This window comes from Pithys albifrons, chromosome 26, assembly GCF_047495875.1.
Source record: "Pithys albifrons albifrons isolate INPA30051 chromosome 26, PitAlb_v1, whole genome shotgun sequence".
NCBI classification, from domain to species: domain Eukaryota; kingdom Metazoa; phylum Chordata; class Aves; order Passeriformes; family Thamnophilidae; genus Pithys; species Pithys albifrons.
This window is the reverse complement of record NC_092483.1, coordinates 466188-490870: the sequence shown is the minus strand read 5'-3', so window position 1 is coordinate 490870 and position 24683 is coordinate 466188. Positions and strand designations below refer to the sequence as shown.

At 40.3% G+C, this 24683-nt stretch overlaps 1 protein-coding gene across 12 annotated transcripts in view; it reads left to right on the top strand.

Moving 5' to 3' along the window:
- LOC139683046 (mothers against decapentaplegic homolog 4-like) overlaps window positions 1-24683 on the top strand; it is a 59421-nt gene that overhangs the window by 22921 nt on the left and 11817 nt on the right. For 9 of the 12 annotated variants that reach the window (XM_071577780.1, XM_071577768.1, XM_071577771.1 and 6 more), the window contains 10 exons: window positions 4969-5334; window positions 6562-6736; window positions 7150-7179; window positions 13533-13748; window positions 15515-15634; window positions 15768-15878; window positions 17642-17692; window positions 21700-21883; window positions 22803-22971; window positions 24217-24355. In XM_071577780.1, coding sequence (XP_071433881.1) covers window positions 5086-5334; window positions 6562-6736; window positions 7150-7179; window positions 13533-13748; window positions 15515-15634; window positions 15768-15878; window positions 17642-17692; window positions 21700-21883; window positions 22803-22971; window positions 24217-24355 — 1444 coding nt within the window. In that variant the 5' untranslated portion in view covers window positions 4969-5085. The remainder of the gene's footprint in view (window positions 1-4968; window positions 5335-6561; window positions 6737-7149; window positions 7180-13532; window positions 13749-15514; window positions 15635-15767; window positions 15879-17641; window positions 17693-21699; window positions 21884-22802; window positions 22972-24216; window positions 24356-24683) is intronic. The other 3 variants (XM_071577778.1, XM_071577779.1, XM_071577776.1) reach the window with 2 other exon arrangements.

Sequence of the window (24683 nt, the reverse complement as noted above, 5' to 3'; positions counted from 1 at the left end):
AAGAGGAGAAGCGATATGCTCTCTTCACAGATGGCTCTTGCCGCATTGTAGGGACCAGCCGGAAATGGAAAGCAGCTGTATGGAGTCCTACACGTCGAGTTGCAGAAGCGACTGAAGGACAGAGTGGATCAAGTCAGGTTGCAGAGCTGAAAGCTGTTCAGCTGGCTTTGGATATCGCTGAACGAGAGAAGTGGCCAAGACTCTACCTTTACACTGACTCGTGGATGGTGGCCAATGCTCTGTGGGGATGGCTGGAGCGATGGAGAAAGGCCGTCTGGCAGCGCAAAGGGAAACCCATCTGGGCGGCTGAGATGTGGCAGGACATCGCTGCCCAGGCAGAGAAGCTGAGTGTGAAGGTCCGTCACGTAGATGCTCATGTACCCCAGAGCCGGGCTAATGAGGAGCATCGTAACAACGAGCAGGTGGATCGTGCTGCCAGGATTGAAGTCTCTCAGGTAGATCTGGATTGGCAGCATAAAGGTGAATTGTTTCTAGCTCGATGGGCCCATGATGCCTCTGGTCATCAGAGCAGAGATGCGACATACAGATGGGCTCGTGACCGAGGGGTGGATCTAACCATGGAGAGTGTCTCACAGGTTATCCATGACTGTGACACATGTGCTGCCATCAAGCAGGCCAAGGGGGTGAAGCCTCTATGGTATGGTGGACGGTGGTCGAAATACAGGTATGGGGAAGCCTGGCAAGTTGACTACATCACACTTCCCCAAACACGCCAAGGCAAGCGCTACGTGCTGACCATGGTAGAGGCAACTACTGGATGGCTGGAGACATACCCCGTATCTCACGCCACTGCCCGGAATACCATCCTGGGCCTTGAGAAACAAGTCTTGTGGAGACACGGCACACCAGAAAGAATAGAGTCTGACAATGGCACCCACTTCAAGAACAGCCTAATAGACACCTGGGCCAGAGAGCATGGCATTGAGTGGGTGTATCATATCCCCTACCATGCTCCAGCTGCTGGGAAAGTTGAGCGATGTAATGGACTGCTGAAAACCACCTTGAAGGCATTGGGTGGGGGAACTTTCAAACACTGGGAGCTGCATTTGGCAAAGGCCACCTGGTTGGTCAACACCAGGGGCTCCATCAATCGAGCTGGCTCTTTCCCAGTCAGAACTCTTGAATACTGTAGATGGAGATAAAGTCCCTGTGGTCCATATGAGAGGTATGTTAGGAAAGACTGTTTGGGTTAGTCCCACCTCAAACAAAGGCAAACCCATCCGAGGGATTGTCTTTGCTCAAGGACCTGGTTGCACTTGGTGGGTAATGCAAAAAGATGGAGAAACATGTTGTGTACCACAAGGGGACCTAATTTTGAGCGAGAAGAGTTTGTAATGTTTCATTGTATATATGTATAAATATATATATGTATATGTAAAAAGGGGATTAATTTGGGAATGACTGGAAGGTGTAGAATAAGGGGTGGATAATGTCCTAGTTCAGCAGGAGAGACCAGCTCACCCTGTGTGGGGGTGATCAAAGCTGTGTATTCTACCCCCTCAATTATTCCCAAGGACAATGGGCCATTAGCAGCAGCTGCCCAGGGAGCCATTATCACCTTCACACCCAGCCTGAGGGGGCGGAGCTGCTAATGGGCCATCAACAGTTCAATATCCCCTGGCTCCCAGAGTCAGTCACCCATTGTGTGAGTCCCCGCCCAGGGGGAGGGACTGGGTGCTCCCTGAGGGTACATAAGTGGTGGGTAAGAAGACCTCGGGAACTTCTCGTCGGATCCAGAGGAGCAGCAGAACCTCGACAGGAGGAGATCACCGCTCTTGCGCAGACCACAGCCCTCGCCTGCACCAACAGGTTTTTCATTTCCTTTTGCTCTGGACTGGGGGGAGCCACAGGGGTCTCAGCACAAGGGCAAACAAACCCCCTTGGGTTTGTGCCCCAGGACACTGGGTTACACTGCTGGGGTTTTGTGAGTTGAAAGCAATTTCCCTTTCGTGTCAGTGTTTTTAGTGTAATATTATTATTAAATTTTAGCTCTGACTTATAATCTCGTGGTGAGTTCATTTCCCCTGCTGGTTCGCCTTTAAACCAGCACACCGGTCCAGACTCCGACCGACATGCTAGAATCCGCAATTACCGCATTTAAGCCCGCGATTCTCCACCAATTAAAGTAAGAAATGTCGGTTTCGAGCTTCCTGGGTTCCGGCGCAAGAATCACAATGTAACCTCCATGGGAGTATGATCAGTGTTCTAATTTATTGTTTACATTACACACACACATATCGCATATTCTCTCAGTCTATGAATAGTACAGGAATATCATTGGTCTATGGCTAGGGCGTGCTACTAGCTGGATTGGTGCTTTTCTCAAAACTATGCCCTTCTGTATCAATGTGTTTACCTGCTTCTCCTGGCAGCTGCCGCATTCTTTCTTTTGTTTACTGCTCTTCTTGAAGCAGGCTCAAGGATACAGAGGCCCCATTTCCCTCTCTATGGCCTGGGCTGTGCACAAAAACTTCTAAGTTCAAATTTCTTCCAACAAGGGAAGCCATGCATTAACACTGTAATTTGTGTGATGCTTCTAAGTTAACATCTAACTCTTATTTTTGTGCAATGCATCTGTTTCCAATAAATAATTTGTTTCTGTCTGCTACTGCTGTACATCTAATAACATGGAAAATTTCAGTGCAGTAACATGTCTTTGACTGGGTGTGTTCCTCAGATAATGTGAACAAACTTTTTTTCTTTAACAATTGAAATAAAATATATTTACATTGCTGAGAATAGCATATTTTAAGCTTGGTTGGAAAATGTAAATGTAGTAACATTACTTATGTATTTGATGCCTCTTTCTTAAGAAAGTTAGACCACATAGTTCATAGAATGGTGTTAGTGAATGACTACATGAAGCCAGAGCTGCTTGAAGAACCAGAGCAGCTTTTTGACATCAGGCTTCTTTTCTGTGACTGCACAAACCTGCTGTCCTATGTTTCTGGATAAAGCAAGATAAAGTGTGTTGGAATTTCATATGGTATTTCACCTAAAAAGCAAGCTATATGCTTAACTGCCTATGTAAATTAGTGTAATGTAGCTTTAAGAACTAATTAAGGACATCAGAAATGGCTGCTTCTGACTTTCTCAGCAGATGCACATAATTAGCCAATTACAAGAAGTTTTGTAATGTAAACAGCATTGTTAGCCAATAATCAGTGCCAAAGTGTCAAGCAGCCGCGGAAGAATACAGTTTTAAAAGTCTATATAAATGTATGCGCGTATGAATAAAGTGGCCTGTTGCTGCTAACTTCCTGTGGAGTCGTCTCTCAGGTCCAAAAACCCGACTCCCTTGGTTACAAAAGTGTAGTAATGGGCTCATTCAGAATCGAGAAAATCAGGCTAGCTCTTATAATTTGCAGATTGAAGGAAACTTGAAAAGGATCGTGTCTGCTGACTTTGAGAAGAACCACTTCATGACTAGAAACCATTGCAGGTTCTTAACAAATGGAGTTTGAAGGCCAAGTGTATTAGGAGAGACTTGGTCCTGAGCTTATATTTAGTGTAATTAAGGCAGTTCTGTGTGAGATAATTCGGAAGTGCTTTTTTAGTGACTTCAGTTGATTTATCTAAATCTAGAAGAAGCTGATTCTGTGAAGTAAAGACAAATGTGCCAGTTGGGACTTTCATATCTGAAGATACACACAATACTAATTTATATAAATATGTATTAAGTTAATGGCCAGGTACAATTTTTGCCTTTCTGATTAGCAAAGAGAAATAGAATTACTCAGAGGTCAGAACATAGCTGAAGTATTTGAACAAGATTATTAAATGAAGATGACAGATGATTCTGGTGTGTATTCATGCTTCTTCACTACTCAAATTTTGTTTAAATCAATGCCACTTGATTCCCAGTCATATTTTCACTTGGTTTCATCCTGCCAGTATAAAACATAGGAAATCATTGTCACAGTTCTCCTTTTCCTTATTTATTTAATGATCCTTACCTTTCTATGTGTACATACTATGTGTTCATGTATGAAACAAAGAATCAAACCCAATGACAGAGAGTCATTGAATCCAACATTCCTTTAATTCAGCTAGCTGGGAACATAGGGAATAGTTCACCATGTATGTTCGACTGTGTTTCAGTCTTTTGGGGTATTTATACAGGGTAACTTTCAAAAGCTCCACCCAAAGATTTACCCCTCACCCCCATTGCATCATGGGTGTCTTCAGTTTTCTTCTTGCTGTTCTTTCATGGAGGAGATTGCCATCTAGTGTCCCGTTTTTTGGTAGAAGAATGTGGGGAAGGGGCGTTGGGGGGCTTTTTGCATCTTCCTCATCACAGTCTTCCTCATGTTTGCAGGTTTCCTGGCATGTGTGATTAATTCTTGCTTACCTCTAACCTCCTATCTGATTGTTCTAGTTCCTACTGAGACATTTTCATTTTTCATTGGTTAATATAAATCTAGGTTGTTCTTGACTTAAACAATTTTCTATTGAATTTACTTCTTAGGAGAAACAGTCTTTATTGGCTAAGTTCTGTGAAGTGTATGACTTTTGTAAATTAATTTCTTCCAGGTGCACTACTCCAGTATTCTTTGATTAGCTCAAGATTTCTATCTTAATTTTGTAATATTAAACTGATTTAGGAAAAAAATGAACTAAAATGATTAAAATGCAACTCTCTACAGGGATCAGAGCCCCCTAAATTCCTAAACTATATGAGATAAAGGCATATCTCCATGTATATAAACTATAATCTTTAAATAAATATTGTTACTAGGGGAAAATAAATCTTATGTCTAAAACTGTGCAAGCAGTGTCTTAAGCATGTTTTAGCTATCATGGGACAAGAAATGCAGTTTTGTCGTGTGCTTTTAATATCCTGCACTTAGCTTGAAAATAAAAGAAACACAAAGCCATAGACTTCCTTAGAAATATGATCTGTAATTTGTTAAAAATAATTCTAATGTAGATATTTTTTCCTCCTAGGTTTTACAAAGAGACAGTACATCTAACACTTAACTTGGATCATCTCTTGTTGATCAGCTTGTAAATCATAACAGCCCCCAAAACTGACATTTGATCTGAAAGAAAAAACTGTGCCAAATGGACAATATGTCTATTACTAACACGCCAACAAGTAACGATGCTTGTCTGAGCATTGTTCACAGCTTGATGTGCCATCGACAAGGTGGAGAGAGTGAAACTTTTGCAAAACGTGCAATTGAAAGTTTAGTTAAAAAGCTAAAGGAGAAAAAAGATGAATTGGATTCTTTGATTACAGCTATAACCACAAACGGAGCTCACCCTAGCAAGTGTGTTACAATACAGAGAACGCTGGATGGGAGGCTTCAGGTTAGTACAAGTGAAAATCGTATGTTTTCCTCCTAGTGAAGCTGGAGCAAAAGCAAGTGATATAAGATCCTAGAGTGTTGAGGAAGAGTATCTCTTCTCTTGCATTTACCCTTGCCCCCATTTGTAGGCATGTTTTGTGTCTGGAGCTCTGGACTGTTGCAGTAGCTGATTTTTTTTTTTTCCCCAAAAGGAGTGGAAGGCATTGTATCAGCCATTCTCAATGAGTGCGTGTGTGGCAGTAAAAAGAATGGTCACATAACAAATTCAGCTATTTATCCTGATATTTTCACTACAAGCTTCTGTTAGCTCTATGTTTGTCAGAAGTATAAAGACAGACCTGTCATCCCTTGCTAAGAAGGTACTCCAAGGAGTCTGCACTGAGGATTTATGTTAGCCTTATATCATCAGTACTCAGTACCTGTATAGCTTGGGTTGCAATTTCCTTGTTCCAGGACAGATATCATGTTTGCTGACTAGCTTTCTGTCTACCCTAGAAGCATTTTTTTTTTATTATAATGGATTGGCATTCTTCTACTTGTAAATTCCTTATAGTGTAGCTTAGGGCCTCATTCCTCTTCTGGGGCAAAGCTCTGTAGTCATCCATGGTTGGGAAGGTGACCATGTATGTGGATGTGCCCTTCCAGCCTGCACAGTGGAATTTTTTAGATGAGGCACAGCGTGCACAGAACTGGCCCCACCATTTCAGTCCTAAGGTCCACTTGCCACGGTCGAGCGAGCTTGGACAGTGACAGTGAAGTCCTCAGGACTGTCTACAGCACTTGGTACTAACCGGGGCTGACCTTGCTTAGCGTCCGAGATCTGACGGGATCGGATGGCAGGGAGGCATTGAACTGCCAGGGGACGGTCCCCACTGAGACTCGAACTCAGGTCCTTGGGATTCAGAGTCCAGAGTGCTCACCATTACACCACAGGACTGCCCTAAGGTGACCATACATACTACATTAAGCACAAATTCTGCTTCTGCCATTTTATATCTAGTATTTTTTTCTTAAGAATCAGTGTTGATTTAACCATAGCAAAACCCTAATAGAAATTTATTTTTGTTGAGTACAGAACTTGGGTATACCACCTTTTTTTTTCCCCCTCCATACTTTGATGATGGAGAGAAGTTGTGGTGATGTTTGTCCTCTTCCAACTTTGCTCCTCACTAAGTGAAATGACATGTCTTGCTACTTTCCCAATCAACTTCTGTGTCTAAATTTTTAGGTGGCTGGTCGCAAGGGATTCCCTCATGTGATTTACGCTCGTCTTTGGAGGTGGCCTGATCTTCATAAAAATGAACTCAAGCATGTAAAATATTGTCAGTATGCTTTTGACTTAAAATGTGACAGTGTCTGTGTAAATCCTTACCATTATGAGCGTGTAGTCTCACCTGGCATTGGTAAGTAGACTCTTGATTGAAAATGGAGCAGTGGGAATAAAATGTAAAATGTTTTCCTTTTCAGTGTAGAAAATACACGCCTAAATTAGAAACATTAACTTTTAACGATCTAATTATAAATTACTCTCATGTGCTCTTGTCAATCTTCTTAATGGAATTATTGTTTTACCTTTATTCCAAATTTGAAAGAATATATGGCTTTTGTTTAAGCCTGTCTGTTGGCTTTACACACAGTTCTTACAGTTAATGCATATCCTAGGAATAACTTAGCATTGAAACTTGTGTTGTGATAGAGGGGGTATAATATGTAGAGTCTGTAGTACTAATTTGTAAAGTTTATAAATTCAATGTTCAAACGTTGTTGAAAATTGATGAATATAATTTCTTATGCCCCCTTTTTCTTCTTTTTAAAGATCTCTCGGGGCTGACACTACAGAGTTCTGGTAAGTAGTTATATTTACTATTGTGTTTCTATGGGCACAAACTGTGTTAAACTCTTCAGTATGTACACAGTTTATTCCTGTGTATCTCCTTGGGAGGGAGTATAGAGAGCAGATGAAAATGCATTTGTTTTGGAAAAACAGCTAAGTAGCATATAGGAGGCATGATAAATTCTTTAAACTGAGGCTTTAGCTCAGTTTGTTGGTATGTTCTGTTTTCATTGCTTGCAACTTTTAAGCCCCACGAAAAAAGGAAAACAAAAACCTCACATTTGAATGCTGCTAATTAATAAAAAACCCCAGACACCCAAAACCATATGCATCTGTATGATATGTTAATTAATCAAATTGAGAGTAATAGATGCTTATGATGTAATAACTAGTTTAACAAGAAAATAGTAGAAATTCTGTAATTAATATGCAATTGAATGAAGGAGTCTAATATTCTTGTTGTCCCTGAAACTTGAGAGAAATTGAACATCAAATCTCTAATGAACATTATTCAGAAATCATGAGATTGTGCAGCTGGTAACTGCTTTGTTTCAACACTGAATTTTTTTTCCTTCCAGAAGAATTTCATAGAGAAAGGAATTTGGGTAATCCAATATTTTTTAGCAAATATGACTTAAAAAAACCCCAAACCACGCAACAAACTGTTAACTTCACAAGCTTTATTTTGCATGCTTATCTCTGCTAATTGTTTACCTGTGTCTTCTGAAAAATTTTCCTTTAGTACAGAACAAAGCTTACTAGCCAGCAGTTAAATATATAAGTATTTCCTTGTCATGTGTATTGGGTTTGCATGACCACGTTTTGGTACTGCGGGGGGCTACAGGTGTGGCTTCTGTGAGAAGCTGCTAGAAGCTTCCCCCATGTCCAGCAGAGCCAATGCCAGCCAGCTCCAGGATGGACCCGCTGCTGGCCAAGGCCGAGCCAATCAGGAATGATAGTAACACCTCTGTGATAACATAGTTAGGAAGGAAAAAAAAAGTTATTGGGCAGATGAAAATTGCAGCCAGAGAAGAGCAGAGTGAGAAAAAGTGAACAACTCTGCAGACACCAAGGTCAGTGGAGAAGGAGGGGGAGGAGGTGCTCCAGGCACCAGAGCAGAGATTCCCCTGCAGCCCCTGGTGAAGCAGGCTGTCCTCCTGCAGCCTATGGAGGACCACCTGTTACAACCCGCTCCTGGGAAAGGGGACGGGGGTAACCTAGGTTGTTATTAATAATTTCCTTTGGGGTTGATTAAAGTGAAATGACACTATATAAATCAGTGTTTATTTAACAATTCCGTGTAATGTGGCATGGAAAATAACCTTAGTGGGGGGGGAAAAGATGCACGGGGGAAGAAAGACAAGAGAAGAGTCCAGAACAGCAAGGAAAAAGAAGAGATGAAAAAAAATGAGAATGTTACATAGTCACCGCCCAGGGATCCAGCGTTGCATCTCAGCAGTCCTGCAGGCGGTGGAGGTGAGGAACAGAACCCACATTCCCAAAGTCACCAGTCCATTTTTATACCCTCAGCATGCCTTTTGCACCTCTCCCAAGGCAGGGGGTTGTTTTCCATGAAGTTGTGTCACCAGCCGGGCCATGAACCCCAAATATTTTTCCCCGCCTTTCATGATGGGCACAGGGTTCATGTGGAGGGCAGGGTAACGCTCTTCTTGCCTCTTCAGGGTTTGACACTTTTGGCACTGGAGGGAGGGATGGGCCCCAACTGCCCATCAGAGGTATAATGCAAAAGTCAAAAGCCTGCAAAGTCTCTTAGAATGCATAAATCATTAATCGTTTCAGTCTCTGACACCACCCCGTGATTTATGCATTCAATAAAATTTTTTCTTTGTCATTCTCGGTGAAGCTTCTTTGTGGGCGGTGCTTTTCATATAGTGGACAGGAAGACAGAAGAGTAAAGGAAAGGAAGAGACAGCCCCAGTGCACTGCAAATCCCCCCTTAAGAAAAACAATTTTATAATAAAACAGTAAATTAATTTGCATTCGCTACTCTTTCTCTACCCCGTGAGTGGTCACAGGGGACATAATAGAATTTCAGTAGTTACAATTAAATCTCTTAACATTAATAACACAAATGAACATTAATAAGGTTATAAACATACAGAAATGCTTGAAATTATACATTAAAATGATGCCGTGAATGACCCTTCCCCCAAAAACAGGACTTTGAGCCACGTTAGTGTAGGGTAAGATAAAAAGTAAAGGTCCTTTAATAACACAGGGCCTACAGCCCACAGGAATACAGGATGACAGGCATGTGCCCCAGTTCTTGTTTCCATGGCTTTTATAATAAGATCCCTCCAATCATTGCTTTACACATTTCTCAGTCCAGCCCCAGTCCCACCCCTGGTCCAACCCCCTGGAATTGGGTCTGGGGTCATCTTCATCAACTCTTCTTCCTCGGGCACACAAAGGTCTCTTGGAGTTCATCCAATTCTGGCTTTTGGGTCACTCTGACCTATGTTTATGTTTCATTCTGTAGGCCTTCTGATATCCTTCAGCTCTTTACCTTGGAAAGGAGTCTAAACAAGATTAATTAACTAAAGGAATTTGAGCTCCCTGTTCTGGGACAGGGGTAGTGATAGAAAGGCATTAAACTTAAACTGTTAGAAATATTAACCCTCTAAAAATCTACAACTACTGTGTTCCTAAAATCTACAAAATGTGAAAATCAGAACAAAAACCCCTTTGGCATCAAAAACATTGACAGAAATACTTGAAATTATGCATCAAAAAACATCGAGTTACTTGGGAGCTGGTAAAAGGCTTCCTTATGTTTTCCTTTAGGCCTATATTTAGTTCTATTTGTTAAATTTAACCAAATATGGAATTCAATGCTTTTTAAGGCAGAAGACATGTATATAATGCATATTTGTATGATTCCAAATATCCATAAATACTTGTACTAACTCCCAGGTTACATTTGGTTGAGTTTCTCAATTGAGAGAGATATTCAAAAGGACAAAATAAACTTGACAAAAATCAAACTAACAATATATCTTATACAATTTTACCAGCAAGTTGTTCATATGAAAGAGAAACTACAGAAACAAGTCAACGATTATTAATAAGTCGTTAATACAAGCAATTTGGAGAGTAGGGGAACACAAACACAATGTTTGTGGTAGGTTTTTACATATTGAAATTTATTAGGATCATAACATTTTCAAGATAAAGCACATGCAAAAACAATCCAAAAGAAAAATAACCAGCATAACTCTTCAGTCTTGTTGTTACTTCATGTTATCATAGGATAATGAGAACCAATGATAGCAGCTGTAGAAGGCTTTATCGGTCTCATGTGGTTTGATTTCTTCTACTGGCAGGTTTCTGCAAAAAGAACACATCTGGCCGCTACGGACTGGTTAAACAAGTTTCTGGTGGGGCTGAGGGGACCACAGTGTTAGACTCCTGGGGAGGATTGGCCCCAGGGGGTGATTCATGCTATTCAGTTTCTGATTCACAGGCCTTATGGCTGTATTTTGACTTCGTTCTCTGAATGGCCTTGCTTAAACTCTTCTAATTCCCCAGAGGGGAACAGGGATTTGTTAACATCTACCGGTCTGGGATATTCCAAATTGATGTAATTCACAATTTTTCATTTTAAGCTTTTCATTTTTTTCTTCCTCATTTTGTAATGCTGAAGCAACAGACTTATCTCTCTTTCCCCCCACCCCGAACTGCCTCACGCTCAGCAGTCGACTGCGAGACTTCTTTTCCTAATTGCTCCTGTATAGCCTTTATTGACTCTTGAAAAGATCCTATTACCTTCCCCGTAGCTTTCCGAATAGCCAATTCTTCCCTTCGCACTGTTCTGAGGACAACGCCCAAAACAGCACATAGGAAAAACAATCCTGAACCGAGGACAAACACCAAGAGAGAATAATGTCCATATAACTCAACCTGGGACATCATCTTTTTTTTTACTCAATCATTAACCAAGCTCAGGTTAATGTCTTCCTCCCCCTTAACCCTCTGAGGGCCGGTTTGACGCACCTTTCAACAGGCTCAGACCACACCAAGAAACCTTACAACAGGTTTTGATGAGACTGGGTCATACCGAGAGAAGAAGAGGTCATGTCTTTTTCTCCCTTAACCCTCTGAAGGCCGGCTTGACTTTCCTGGAGTACCTTACAACAGGCCCAGGGGTTGCACCGAGGGGAGAAAAAGTTCCTACTGTAATTTCACAACAAAGGGACAGTATCAGTTTTGGAATACACCGATTACTCCACTACATCCAAAGGGACCCTGCTCGCTGCACCAAAAATATGTTATGACCCGCTCCTGGGAAAGGGGACAGGGATAACCTAGGTTGTTATTAATAATTCCCTTTGGGGCGGATTAAAGTGAAATGACACTATATAATCGGTGTGTGTTTAACAATTCCGTGTAATGTGGCATAGAAAATAACCTTAGTGTGGGGGAAAAAGATGCATAGGGGGAAGAAAGACAGAAGAGTCCAGGACAGCAAGGAAAAAGAAGAGATGAGAAAAGATGAGAATGTTACATAGTCACCGCCCAGTGATCCAGCGTTGCATCTCAGCAGTTCTGCAGGTGGTGGGGGCAAGGAACAGAACCCACATTCCCAGTCACCAGTCCATTTTTATACCCTCAGCATGCCTTTTGCACCTCCCCCGAGGCAGGGGGTTGTTTTTCATGAAGTAGTGTCGCCAGCCAGGCTGTGAACCCCCAATATTTGCCGGGTTCATGTGGAGGGCAGGGCAATGGCTCTTCTTGCCTCTTCGGGGCTTGACACTTTTAGAGGGATGGGCCCAACTGCCTATCAGGGGTATAATGCAAAAGTCAAAAGCCTGCAAAGTCTCTTAGAATGCATAAATCATGAACCGTTTCAGTCTCTGACACCACCGGGGTGCAGAGATCCACTTGCAGCCTATGGAGGAGTCCATGCCAGAGCAGGTGGATGCCTGAAGGAGGCTGTGACCCTGTGGGAAGCCTGTGTGAGAGCAGTCCTGGCAGGGACCTGCTGACCCATGGAGAGAGAGGAGCCCACACTGGAGCAGGTTTTCCTGGTAGGACTTGTGGCCCTGTGGGGGACCCATGGGGGAGCAGCCTTGCCTGAAGGACTGTACCCCATGGAAAAGTGACTCACATGGCAGCAGTTTGTGAAGAACTATTGCCCGTGGAATGGACTCACGCTGGAGAAGTTCATGGAGGACTGTCTCCTGTGGGAGAGACCCCATGCTGGAGCAGGGGAAGGACTCCTCTCTCTGAGCAGTGGCAGAAACAACCTGTGATGAACTGACTATAACCCCCCCCCGTCTCCTTGTGCCACTGAGAAGGAGTGAGGACTGGGGGGAAGGTGCTTTTAAGTTTTATTTTGCTTCTCATTATCCTGCTCTAATTCTGTTAGTAATAAATTTAATTAATATCCCCACTTCGAGTCTGTTTTGCCCATTGTGGTAATAAGGGAGTGATCTCTCTCTGTCCTTAACTCATGAACCCTTCATTATATTTCCTCTCCTCTGTCCAGTTGTAGAGGGGTTTGAGAGAGTGGCTTTAATGGGTACTTAGCATTCAGCCAGATTCAACCCACCACATCATGCTACTGTTTTTGCAGCAGGAAACAAAAAAAATTGCTGTCAGATTTTAATATATTAAAGGCTGCTTTAAAAATGAGCATGGGAGCTAATATAGGGTAAGAGTGTTATTTGAAGATTCTCAGTAAGATATTTAGAAATAAATTCTTGTTGTGGCAATGGTAGTAATTTCCTTATGCTGTATGTGGAAAATTTTGAATTAGTGGCTACATTGTTCAATATAGAGTAGCATTATCTTGTCTTTGAATGTGAATATGACGTTTCTAGTCAATTTGAATAGGAGTTGCTTAAAATTACTTAAGGGATGCATGAAGTTTTTTATGAACTGTGTTCATGAATTATGTTTTTCATAGAAGTTTTATTTGTGTTCTTATTTGTATACTAGGAATTGGTTTGTTAACTACTGCATTAACATATATTTAGGTGCTTGACGAAAAGCATGTTTTTCTCTTTTATTAACCATGTCCAATCACAGAGTGATGGACTAGAAAACAAAATGCTATTGGATTCTACTACTGTGGGACTAAACTGCTTGTTTGATAGTAGTAAGCAAAATAAACAACTTGCTTTTCTATTCAGTTATGCTTCAAAATTTCTTGCTGCTGGCTTTTAGCATTTATTTGTAATTTAATGGAGTGCTTTAGCAATGTTTATATAGGTTAAATTCTCCCTCCTCCCCCACTTGCTAGTTTTAATGGCATTGCTATTGTTTGAAAGTAGTAGTGCAATTTATAGTTAAATCCTGAAAATAGATTTGCTTTGCATGTTAAACTATTTGCTTCTTCACAGCTCCATCAAGCATGTTGGTGAAAGATGAATATGTTCATGACTATGAGGGGCAGCCATCATTGTCTTCTGCTGAAGGTCATTCAGTCCAAACCATCCAGCATCCACCAAGTAACAGAGCATCTGCAGAGCCTTATAGCACCTCAGCCCTGTTAGCTCCTACTGAGGCTAGCACTACCAGTACCACTAATTTTCCCAACATTCCTGTGGCTTCAACAAGTAAGATCATCAAGAATATATGAAATACTAAACTCTGAAAATGTGAAAGCTCAAAGATAACCACTGTTTTTTTCCAAAGTAGGTCTTGCATTGGAACTGTGCTGCTGCCACACTACACTGGTAAAATCATGTGGCAATATGATCTAGGCATCTCATATGCATTAACATAAGATTTTAACTTGGAGCATAATTTGAGTAACTTTTCCTGGTGGCCCAGTCTTTTTTCAATGAGACTGACACTACATGAGTGTTACAAGACTCTCTTGAATATGCCAAAGATTCAGTGACACAATGTTAAAACAATTGACCACTAACAAAACATTATTATTTGAATAATTACTGTAGAAATGGAAGAATTTTATTATTTTATTGCAACAGCAAGTGGGATAACAAAGAGATATACTGTAAGATAGCAGTATCGAGATGTTGTAAAGCAATTCTGTAGGGTTCCACAGCTGACAAAATGAATCTTCCAGTTTTAACTTGGTTATTTTTATAACGGCCCATTGTACTACCAAAGTGACAACCCTAATTAATATTTTCATGAGCCCGTGGAAGTGCTGCATTGAAGATTTTGTTACTTTTTTGTGTGTATTTGATACAAGTGGAAGAGTCTGGTTTACCAACACCAAACCTAACACTTCACTCCAGCAGGACAGTAAAGCATGTACACAGTGTCCTGCAGCCTTAATGTAGGGAAACCATGAAGTTTGCAGGGGTTTCACATGCTTGTTGTCACTTCAGTATCAAAGATGTGTGACTGTAATGGATTTCATGTTATCAAATTTGAGTTGTGGTGGCATGGTGTTTTGATAATGTTCTTTAATTTTAGCTGACAACTTTTTTGCTAAAACTAATGATGGTTTTGCCAAGCTGAGATATGTCTGTGTTTGTCTCCAGCAGAGAAAACAGAATAGGCAGTTTAATTGTATTGCCTTTGCACAACAATTGTCAATAACTTTTTCTCATCAGTGTTGTAATTGTTGGAGCCAAGTGGACAAGAAAAAAAGCTCATTTTTAGGTTTTAGTTCAAGTTTTCAATGCTAGCCCACTTCAGTTTGAGAGTGCAAGTGCACTTGTGAAACTGCTCATCAGTTTAGTATTAATGGCTGAGCTGAAGCCTTTTAAAACCAAATTCTGTTAACCTGTTCTAAAATATCTGTAGTTTTACTTTAAAACTTAAATAATTCTTTAAATGCTTATTTGGGAGGAAAAAAGCCCAGCAACTTTCTCAGGAAGGAGTCCACTGATGTATGCAGCTCTATTCAAGAACTATGTATAAAAATAAAATACTGTTCAATATGTTTTGGAGGAACACAAATTTAAGTGAATGTTCTCCTTAGGGAACAGTAGTTATAACATTCTGAAAATAACCAACTTACTGGACCTGCTGCTGGCCTGTTTGGATTCATACCAAATCTACTCCAGCTATGTTATTCAGTAAAAACTGACATGTCTTCTTTCCTTTCAAACTGAAAAATGAGATGTGAACAAAACAAAGATGTGCTTGATAAACAGAGTTCTCTGCATGCTTCTACTCCTAAAATATTAAGGGTGTCAGAGTCAAAATTAGCTGATGCAGAGCATCTTGCTTCAAATTTCCTAAGACATTCTGGTGGGTGGAAAAAAAAGTACTGAAACCAGACTTGTAGGAACTGTGTATTGCAGTGCCCTTAGTTGGGTGTATTTTCCTACCCAGTAGTGCTGAGCTCTTCTTAATTAAAATTTTGGAACGTTCATGAATAGGTAGTGTGTTCTTTTACCAGGTCAACTTACCAGTATATTGACAGGTAGCCATAGTGATGGACTCTTACAGATTGCTTCAGGGCCTCAGCCAGGAACTCAGCAGAATGGGTTTACAGCTCAGCCAGCCACTTACCATCACAGTGAGTATATACATATGTGCACTCTTCTTAGTTTTCTAAAACCAGTTTCCAAATGTCAGGAGAAATAGAGCATTAGAAGTGAGATGTGGAAAAAAAAATCTCCTTAAAACCAACCCCTCCTTTCTTTTCCTAGATAGTACTACAACTTGGTCTGGAAGTCGGACAGCAGCCTACACGCCTACCATACCTCACCACCAGAACGGCCATCTTCAGCATCATCCACCTATGCATCCTGGGCATTACTGTAAGTAGTGCAGATTTCCAGATGACTTAATTTTCAATTTTGTTGAATGATGGGGGTTCTTTTGTAATTACTGTTTACCCCCAAATAATTTTTAATATATATTACAGAGCTGTCATTACTGTCTTTAGCATTTTCTGACAGTTAAGTATAAGAGCCTCATGGACTTTCCTCTGTTAAAGCAGCAGAGATTAGAAACTCAGCTATAGTGATACTATCTATATTATATGTCTTACTATACCTAACAAAACTAGCATTTCCTTTCTAAACCTCTGTTTTTAAGGCTTTGCAGTCCTGTACTAAATATTTCCTTTGCAGAAAAGGAAGTTGATTCAGAATGTGTTGTTTGTATATTTTTCTTTTAAAACTTGGAAGCTCTTGGCTGTTTTTATTTTCTAGAAATTTTGAAGTCATACTAGGCTTTGGAAGATGTGTGCCCACATACACTAAGTAGTTTCAAAGAACTTTGTGTGAAAGCTCGTGCAGTAAAGTACTTGATAATAAGTTGATCTTGCCACAGTCTGATTCATGAGTACATTCAGCACACAACTTAAAAAATTTTTTTCATCTATGAAATAGGATGACAATCTCTTGTTTTAAGGTACAGGAGATGGGAAGGAAAAAACCCCAAACTGCTAATGTAAGTGTCTAGCACAGTCTATATATTATAAGACTATAATAGGGAAAAAAACCCACCCAAAATAAAGTTTTTCTAAATTTTGTGTTAAAAAGCTAGAACAGTTCTTTGTTTTCTAATATAGTACTTAACCACATTACCTGTTAGCAACAGTCATGGTTAGCAGAGGGTGAGTTAATATTAGAGTGATTTTTAAGCTTGTCTCTATCAAGAAAATTTTGGTTTCGATAGTTATTAGGTTTCATTATTTTGTTCTTTTAGGATCCCACTTTATCTCTCATCTAGTCTGTCAAATACCAGGATGTAAAAAAAAACTTTAGTGGTGTTGTAGATACTCTATAAATGTTTCTCAGTGCATGTATCTTTCCATAATTAATATTTGTAACTGGTTGGTGATACTACATAGAGCTTTTCTTGGCTACTGCCATTTCTCACTTTAGAAAGTCACATGTTTTGACACCTACCAGTGTTGTGCTTGTTTTCCCGTCTTATTGCAAAAGCTGCTCTTACTTATAATACTATATTCAAGTCTTTCCTCCTTGTTCTTTACTGCCTCTAAGGGACCTAGTTAGTTCATGAAAGTTGAGAGACTAAACTGACTGATATCAAGACTGTATTCATTTGTATTTTTTTCTTAGAAAATTACTTCTCTAGGGCTTCTTTCCATCTTCAGTGAGTGTTTCTTATGGTCAAATTCACAGCATGCTGGGCAACTTGTTCTGTGATTGATGAAACTAATGAAGTGTGGTTTGTGACAGACATATCACATGTCTCTATACACTGATTCTCTCCTTGTACAACTCGGGGGCAGATGTGAAGTCCTATTTCTCTTATGTCTCAATGCTATATCTGGTTTCTGTTCTCTCCTGGAGCTGAGTCTGGCTTGAGCAGCATGCAGCCTTTCCTCCTGGAGCTCTTTACTCCACTTCTAAATTTTTAGGAAACCTCTAAGGGTGTAATTCTTCTGTGAGCATTTTTCTCTCCTGTCAGATTTGTCCAATTGATTTAGAAATTACTGGGATTTATAACATCTGGCATCCTCACAAGTCTTTTTTTTATAGGAAATCAAGTTAAGAAAGAAAACATTATTTTTCCTTATGTAACACAAGTGGCATGTTTTCTTTTAAAGGGCCAGTTCACAATGAACTTGCATTCCAGCCTCCTATATCAAATCATCCTGGTGAGTAAAATCTAATATGTAATGCCATTACTGTGGAAGCTAATAACTTTCTGGTTTGCGTCTGATTATTTTGTTATATCAAGTGCTCTGAAATTTGTGAGATATATATTCAAAAGGAGAGGAAACATTTTGTGATTGTCTTGTTTTGAATTTGGACATCTCTTGGAGTGGTGACAGGCTGTGAACTGAATATGAGATACCTAAGTCAAAGATTGCAGCCCTCAAACCCACACTGAGCTGGTGCCTACCCAGGAGGTATTGGAACTCTGAATGTCCTTGATCCTAAACTTTGCATGGTGCCTGTAGTTGTACTTTTTGCTTGCTTAGAAACATCATGGAGCTTAGGTCATGCCAAAGCTCTCTTGGATCCATAATCTTGTCCCTCATTACAGCCAGATGCTCTGAAAAATAGGTCTTGTCCTCCTTAGCACATTGGTGCTGAAATTCCTTATTGGACTTTTGCACAGAAGCTTGCTTTGTCTGAGTCTTCACTAATGGTAACAGTTCATGGAACTAAGGAGATCTTGTCTTGTGATACAGGCTAGCTCTGTTGTAGATGCAAGGTTATATTCTGTTTTTAACAACAGCAAAGCTGTTGCCTACATAGGGAGTTCTGCATAGTTGAAAAGCCTAAAAGTTTAACTCGTTTATTCATTGGCTACTGACTAAATCCATACCAGAAATAAAAATGTTGATAATTGCTGGCTGAACTTAACTGTAGCTGAATTGTATGTCATGTTATTTAGTATGTCTCTTTCACCCTATTAATTTCATCCTATTCCGTCCTCAGAGACATGAGTATTTATTTGAAGATAAAAAACTTAAAGGAATTCAGGCACCTTTGTTTATTCTTTTCTAATAAAACCAGAACAGTTTTTTAAGGCAAATAGGTGTACTGTTGGGTGCTTCTGTTTGTAATGAATGAATACCACTTACAGCACAGGAAGAGCTCTTCTTCCCATTGGCTTACCAGGCTGATGTGTTTAGGTCCTGCTGCGCTAGGCATATCCAGTTGTTTCTTGAACGCTTTCAGGGATGCTGATTTCACCACCTTCCTGGACAACCCATTCCAATGCTTAACTAGCCTTTCGGTGAAGAAATTTTTTCTAATATCCAGTCTAAACCTCCCCTCGTGATACTTGAGGCTGTTTTCTCTTGTCCTATCACTTGATACCTGGGAGAAGAGACTGACCCCCACCTTGCTACAACGTCCTTTCAGGTAGTTGTAGAGAGCAATAAGGTCTCCTTGAGCCTCCTTTTCTCCAGGCAAAACAACCCCAGCTCTCTCAGTTGCTCCTCATCAGAATTACTCTCTAGACCCTTTACCAGCTCCATTGCCCTTCTCTGGACATGCTCCAGTGCCTCAATGTCCTTGAAGTGAGGGGCCCAGAACTGGACACAGTACTCAAGGTGTGGCCTCACCAGTGCCAAATACAGGGGGGATGATCATTGCCCTGGTCCTGCTGGCCACGCTCTTTTTGATACACATCAGGATGCCATTGATGGTCTTGGCCACCTGGGCACACTGCTGGCTCATGTTCAGCCAGCTGTCAAACAACACCCCAAGGCCCTTTTCTGCCAGACAGCTTTCCAGCCATTCCACTCTTCTCCAAGCCTGTAGTGCTTCGTGGGGTTGTTGTGATCCAAGCAGAGGACCCAGCACTGGGCCTTGTTCAGATCCCTCTGCAGAGCCTTCCTACCCTCCAGCAGATCAACACTCCTCCCAAACTTATTGTTGTCTGCGAACTTACTGAGGGTGCACTGGTGATTCCCTTGTCCAGATTATCAATAAAGATATTAAACAAGACTGACCCCAATACTGAGCCTTGGGGAACCCTACTAGTGACTGTCTGCCAACTGCATGTGGCACCATTGACTGCCACTCTCTGGGCCTGGCCATCCAGCCAGTTTTTAACCAAGCGAACAGTGTACCTGTCCAAGCTGTGGGCTGCCAGCTTTTCTAGGAGAATGCTGTGGGAGACAGTTTCAAAGGTTTTACTGAAGACCAAGTAGACATGGTAGCATCTTCCAACTTGCATCTTTCTTTTGTGGCCAGTTTTTTAAATAGTATGAGTTAAAAGGCACCACTTGGCTAATAAAACATGCCATTTTGTTCTGCTCCCTTGCTTAATACTTCCTTGTTTTATCCCATACCTGACTTTGTGTGCTGACAATATCACTGCGGGATCTTTAATGTTTTTACCCCCATTATCCTACTTTGCAAATCTGGTTTGCTTTGCAGGTAGAATAGTGAAAACTGACTTCATGTAGGATAGGAGGTAGTTACTCATATCTTAAGCCAGATCCGTTTCAAAGTTAGTTGCTGCTAGCCTAGCCATGAATAGACACATATGTATTACTTTTTTATGCTAAACCTATAGTCATAAAGTGCAGGAATGCATATGCCTTACAAAATCTAAGTAGAATTATAAACTGTACAAATATTTGTAATATCTACAAAAACCCCTGGCATCCCACTCCTAAACAGAAGGGAACACTCAAGATTTGTAGATGCCTGTGGTTGAAAAAGAATGACAAAACCCAAAAGGGTCCAAAAAAAAGGTTCACAAAGTTTTATTAGTAAACTATGCATTCCGCATGGAAATTGGTATATATTTTGCCCCTTAATGATGATAATGATGATAATAATAATATAATAAAATAAAGAGGGGAGGAAAAAAGAGACAAATGAAAAGGAGATCAGAAAAGAGAGGAAAGGAGATTACCAGTCCTGAGTCCAACATCCATCCAGCCAACAAGTTGTCCAGGGTCCTGGGGGCACCACCTGGGTTCTGTGGGAGGGTACCTTCTTATAGGTAAGTTTTCCCCACCCTGGAATTACGTTTCTCACTCTTCATGTAAATTAGTTAACATGCACAGTCCATTCTTCTGGACCTTTCTGGAAATGAATTGGGGGGCTTTGAGGGTCTTTTGGTGGTCTTGATCCTCTTCTGTTGGTCTTGCCTGCCTCTTGACCCCAGTTCTGAGCTTGTGCTGTATGTTGTGTGGTCACCATGGACCTGAACAAGAAAATTGGCTCCAGAAAGGTGCTGCTATACCTTCGTATAGTATCCCTTTTGTGGTAGTTTTGGCTTTAGTTTCAGTTTAGGCCTCAGTTTTAGCAGGCTTCAAAGGATGTGACGTAGATTAGAAGGGACAGGCATCACCTGACTTAAGCAACCAAAGAGGTATTTCATATCATCTGACATCATCAAGAAATGTCAAGGGGTATAAAAGAGAGAGAGGAGGAGCTTCTGTCTTTTTGGCCAACACCTCAGCCCCGGGAGGACGTGCTGCTCTGCTTCTGCCAAGATTAGGCCTGGCCACCATCCGCATTCTGTTTATCTAGGGAGGTGAACATTTTCTTGTTAATTTTCTCTTTTCTCTTTCTGGGGAGAGGTTTCTTGGGAAGAGTTTTCAGGAGGTTTTCTGGGGTTTGGGTAGTTGGAATCTCTATTAATAACTCGGGTGACTCGGTGAAAGTGTTATTATTTCTTTTCACATTTGTATATATATATTATATCATATTCTGTTTTAAATTTTCTTTTCTTCTGTGTAAATATAAAAACCTTGCCATTTTAAAGTTCCATTTCTAGTTGGTTTTTTTTTTCCTCACTCCCTTTCCCTGGGAGGGGACCCTTTGATTCTGTATTGGGCAGTTATCATTTTGCCAAGCTAAACCATAACACCTTTCCACGCACATAATGTTCTAACTTGCATACTTGAAGGGTCATCAGTGTTTGAGGCATAGCAATGCATTAAATCCTTACTGCCTAGGCTTCTGCACATTGATGTGTGCTTTAATAAAAAAGACAAGCCTACATTTGTTGCAGTATGTAGTGTTTTTCTGTGCTAGCAGACATGTCTTTGTCTATCTGAACTTGCTTATGTGAATGTGCACTCTTAGTTTGAATGACAAATGCAGTTGTAGAAGGCTTAACTGATTGTCTGAATGGGTTTGTTGGATTTTTTGTGCCTTTCAGTCAGTAATTGTATATATTCTTTAGCTCCAGATTATTGGTGTTCAATCGCATATTTTGAAATGGACGTGCAAGTCGGGGAAACATTTAAGGTCCCTTCAAGCTGTCCAATTGTTACTGTTGATGGATATGTGGATCCTTCTGGAGGAGATCGTTTTTGCCTGGGCCAGCTTTCCAACGTGCATAGAACAGAAGCCATTGAGAGAGCAAGGTATTCTGCAGAGCCCTAAAGCTCCAGATATCTGTGGTATTTGATAATTTCCTTTGCCTTCAGTGCGTGCTTCCCTTTTGAAATCACAAGTATGGTATGTTTCTTTGAACTGGATTAACTATAGCAGAGTATATCTTTCTAGGCCACTCCTGTAATGCATTCAAAATGTGAACTGTGTGTCAAAGCCTTTCAGAGCTTTGCAGTAGCGTCCTGCTTTTCATTGCTTTCAAAGGCTGTGCATTCAAGGATAAAATGAGCAACTTTTGCCATTATATATGCAAACTGAATATTAGTTCTTCACACCAGAGAATGATGTGCAAATAACTGCAATATATATATTTTTCAAAGGAGCAAAGGAAGGTTGATAGAGAGTTATTTGGATTTTCCTTTATTCTCACATTTTGACGTGGAACTGAAGCAGTCTTACGACTTTTTTTCCCCCTCCTTTGAAACAAAAAGGAAGAAAATGATTCCATGTCTTCAGAAATGATTGCATTGTGACAATCAAAATGTTAGATTGCTGTAATGTGATCCAAATGAACATACAGTTCTGCATTAAAATGTGGCTTTGTATATGTACTTGAGTGACTTTCTATGCTAGAGTACTCGTGGGATTTTACACTTCTGAACAGAACTGAATGTATTTAGTATCCCAACTCTGTATTGTTGTGTGTTGAGGGTGGTAGTTGCAAGTTGAATATCATTGTTTCTGCATTCTGTTTCCCATAGATGGTATTACAGATGGTTTTTTATTTTACAGATTTTGTGTAACTATATCCTAATTTACACCTAAGATAATAACTACAATTTCAAGTCCTTATATGAGTGGAGTGCTAGAGAACTGTTTATGGTTTATTTAGCAAAGGTCTGATTTATAGTATATATACACAGATGCATTGGATCTGTTTTTCTTTTGAAGGTTGCACATAGGTAAAGGGGTGCAGTTGGAGTGCAAAGGAGAAGGTGATGTGTGGGTTAGATGCCTCAGTGACCATGCGGTATTCGTTCAGAGTTACTACCTGGATAGAGAAGCAGGGCGTGCACCAGGGGATGCAGTTCACAAGATTTACCCAAGTGCATATATAAAGGTTGGTTTGATGTTCCTAGATGAAAATTATAGGAGAAATAGCATATATTTGAGTCTTGTAAATGTTAGGGAAGCTATGAGGCACTGAAATAAATGTAACTTGGCTTTAAAAAAAGCTAAAAATTTCTATTTGACAAGTCACTAAAGATGACTTTTTAAAATTACTAAACTGAAAGTGTCATCTAGATACTATGAAAGTAACTAATTTTCTGTTTTCTCATAAGCAATCTCAATAGCTGTTTTTTGTATTTTTTGCCTTACAGATTTAAATTAATTGCTACTAATATTTTTAGCATAGATTATCTTTTTCTTTACTTTCTCTGTCCAAAACAAGAAAAGTTGGGAAGTTATGTATAAATGCAGTAGAAATGTAAAGTGTATGTTAAAGTGTTATGAACGTGAAGTGATCCAGAGGTCACAGAATATTCCATGGAAACAAATTATATTGAGGAGTTTCTTACTTAGATGTGCCTCTGCCAGAGTTGAAACCTTATTTAGGACAAATCACACTTTTAAAACTACATTTTTTGAATTGGAGTTAAATTGCTTGAACTTTGCAGTAATTTCTTTTTTTTTTTAATCCTCAGTTTTGCAGGCAGGTTGTGTAATGAAGGTGAAAGAAACCCCACCAACCTCTATGTATAAGCTTTCTAGTATGAGAATAGAGTTCTCATGTGTGTATATATATATATTAGTGCCAAGTCTGATCACAAAGATATAAAATACCACCAACCTGAAACCTAGCTGCTGAAACTTCAGACCTGTCAAGTATTGGTACTTCTTTTAAATAGCCAAACACATTTCAGTAAAACAGTGAAGAATAAAGTCTGACAAAGTTAAGAAGGACTTGTTGGCATCCACTTTTATGTATATGCCTATTTTCTGTGAATACCAGAACTTAAAAGTTGTGATTTTATCAGCCTGTAGTATCCTTCAGACTTTGATCTTGCAGTCAGTTCCACACATGATACTTCTTTAGCCTGCTCAGGTTCAGCCAGGTTCTGGTATTGCCAGTGGTGGTAATGTCATATAAGAAGAGCCTCTAAGAAACAACTTTAATGGATTATTTCTGTTAGAAATTAAACTAGTCAGGGAAGGCTTGCTTTTACCCAAGTGTATGGTGAGACTGTAGAAGTTGCTTTGGGAGAGCAGAGAGGTCCAGATTATTGGGGATGGGAGTTGAGGAATTATTTTCTTTATTGATTTTGATAAGTCTAAATAGTTCAATATTTTAATTTTTTTAAAGGTGTTTGATTTACGCCAGTGTCATCGTCAGATGCAACAGCAGGCTGCCACTGCCCAAGCTGCTGCTGCTGCTCAAGCTGCAGCAGTAGCAGGAAACATCCCTGGACCAGGATCAGTAGGTGGAATAGCCCCAGCCATTAGTAAGTGCATTAACTGCTTGGTCTCCTTTTTTCCTTACCTGAAAACAAATAATACAGCTCTCCCTCATAACAGCACCCACCCACCCACTGCCCCTGCAACAGTGCAAATAGACTTGGAATGAGGTAGCAGGATTGGGGCAAGGTGGGGCTGGGGTGGCATTGTGGTAAGTCTGTATTTATTCACTTTGTACCTGTTCCAGACACTGTTTTTCACTCTATAGTCTTCAGGGAATGTTGAATAAGGAAGTGGCTGCTTATTGTACTGCAAGAAATGTTGTAATACAACAGAAAGCATGTTATATATAAGGTCAAATAGCATAACTATTAC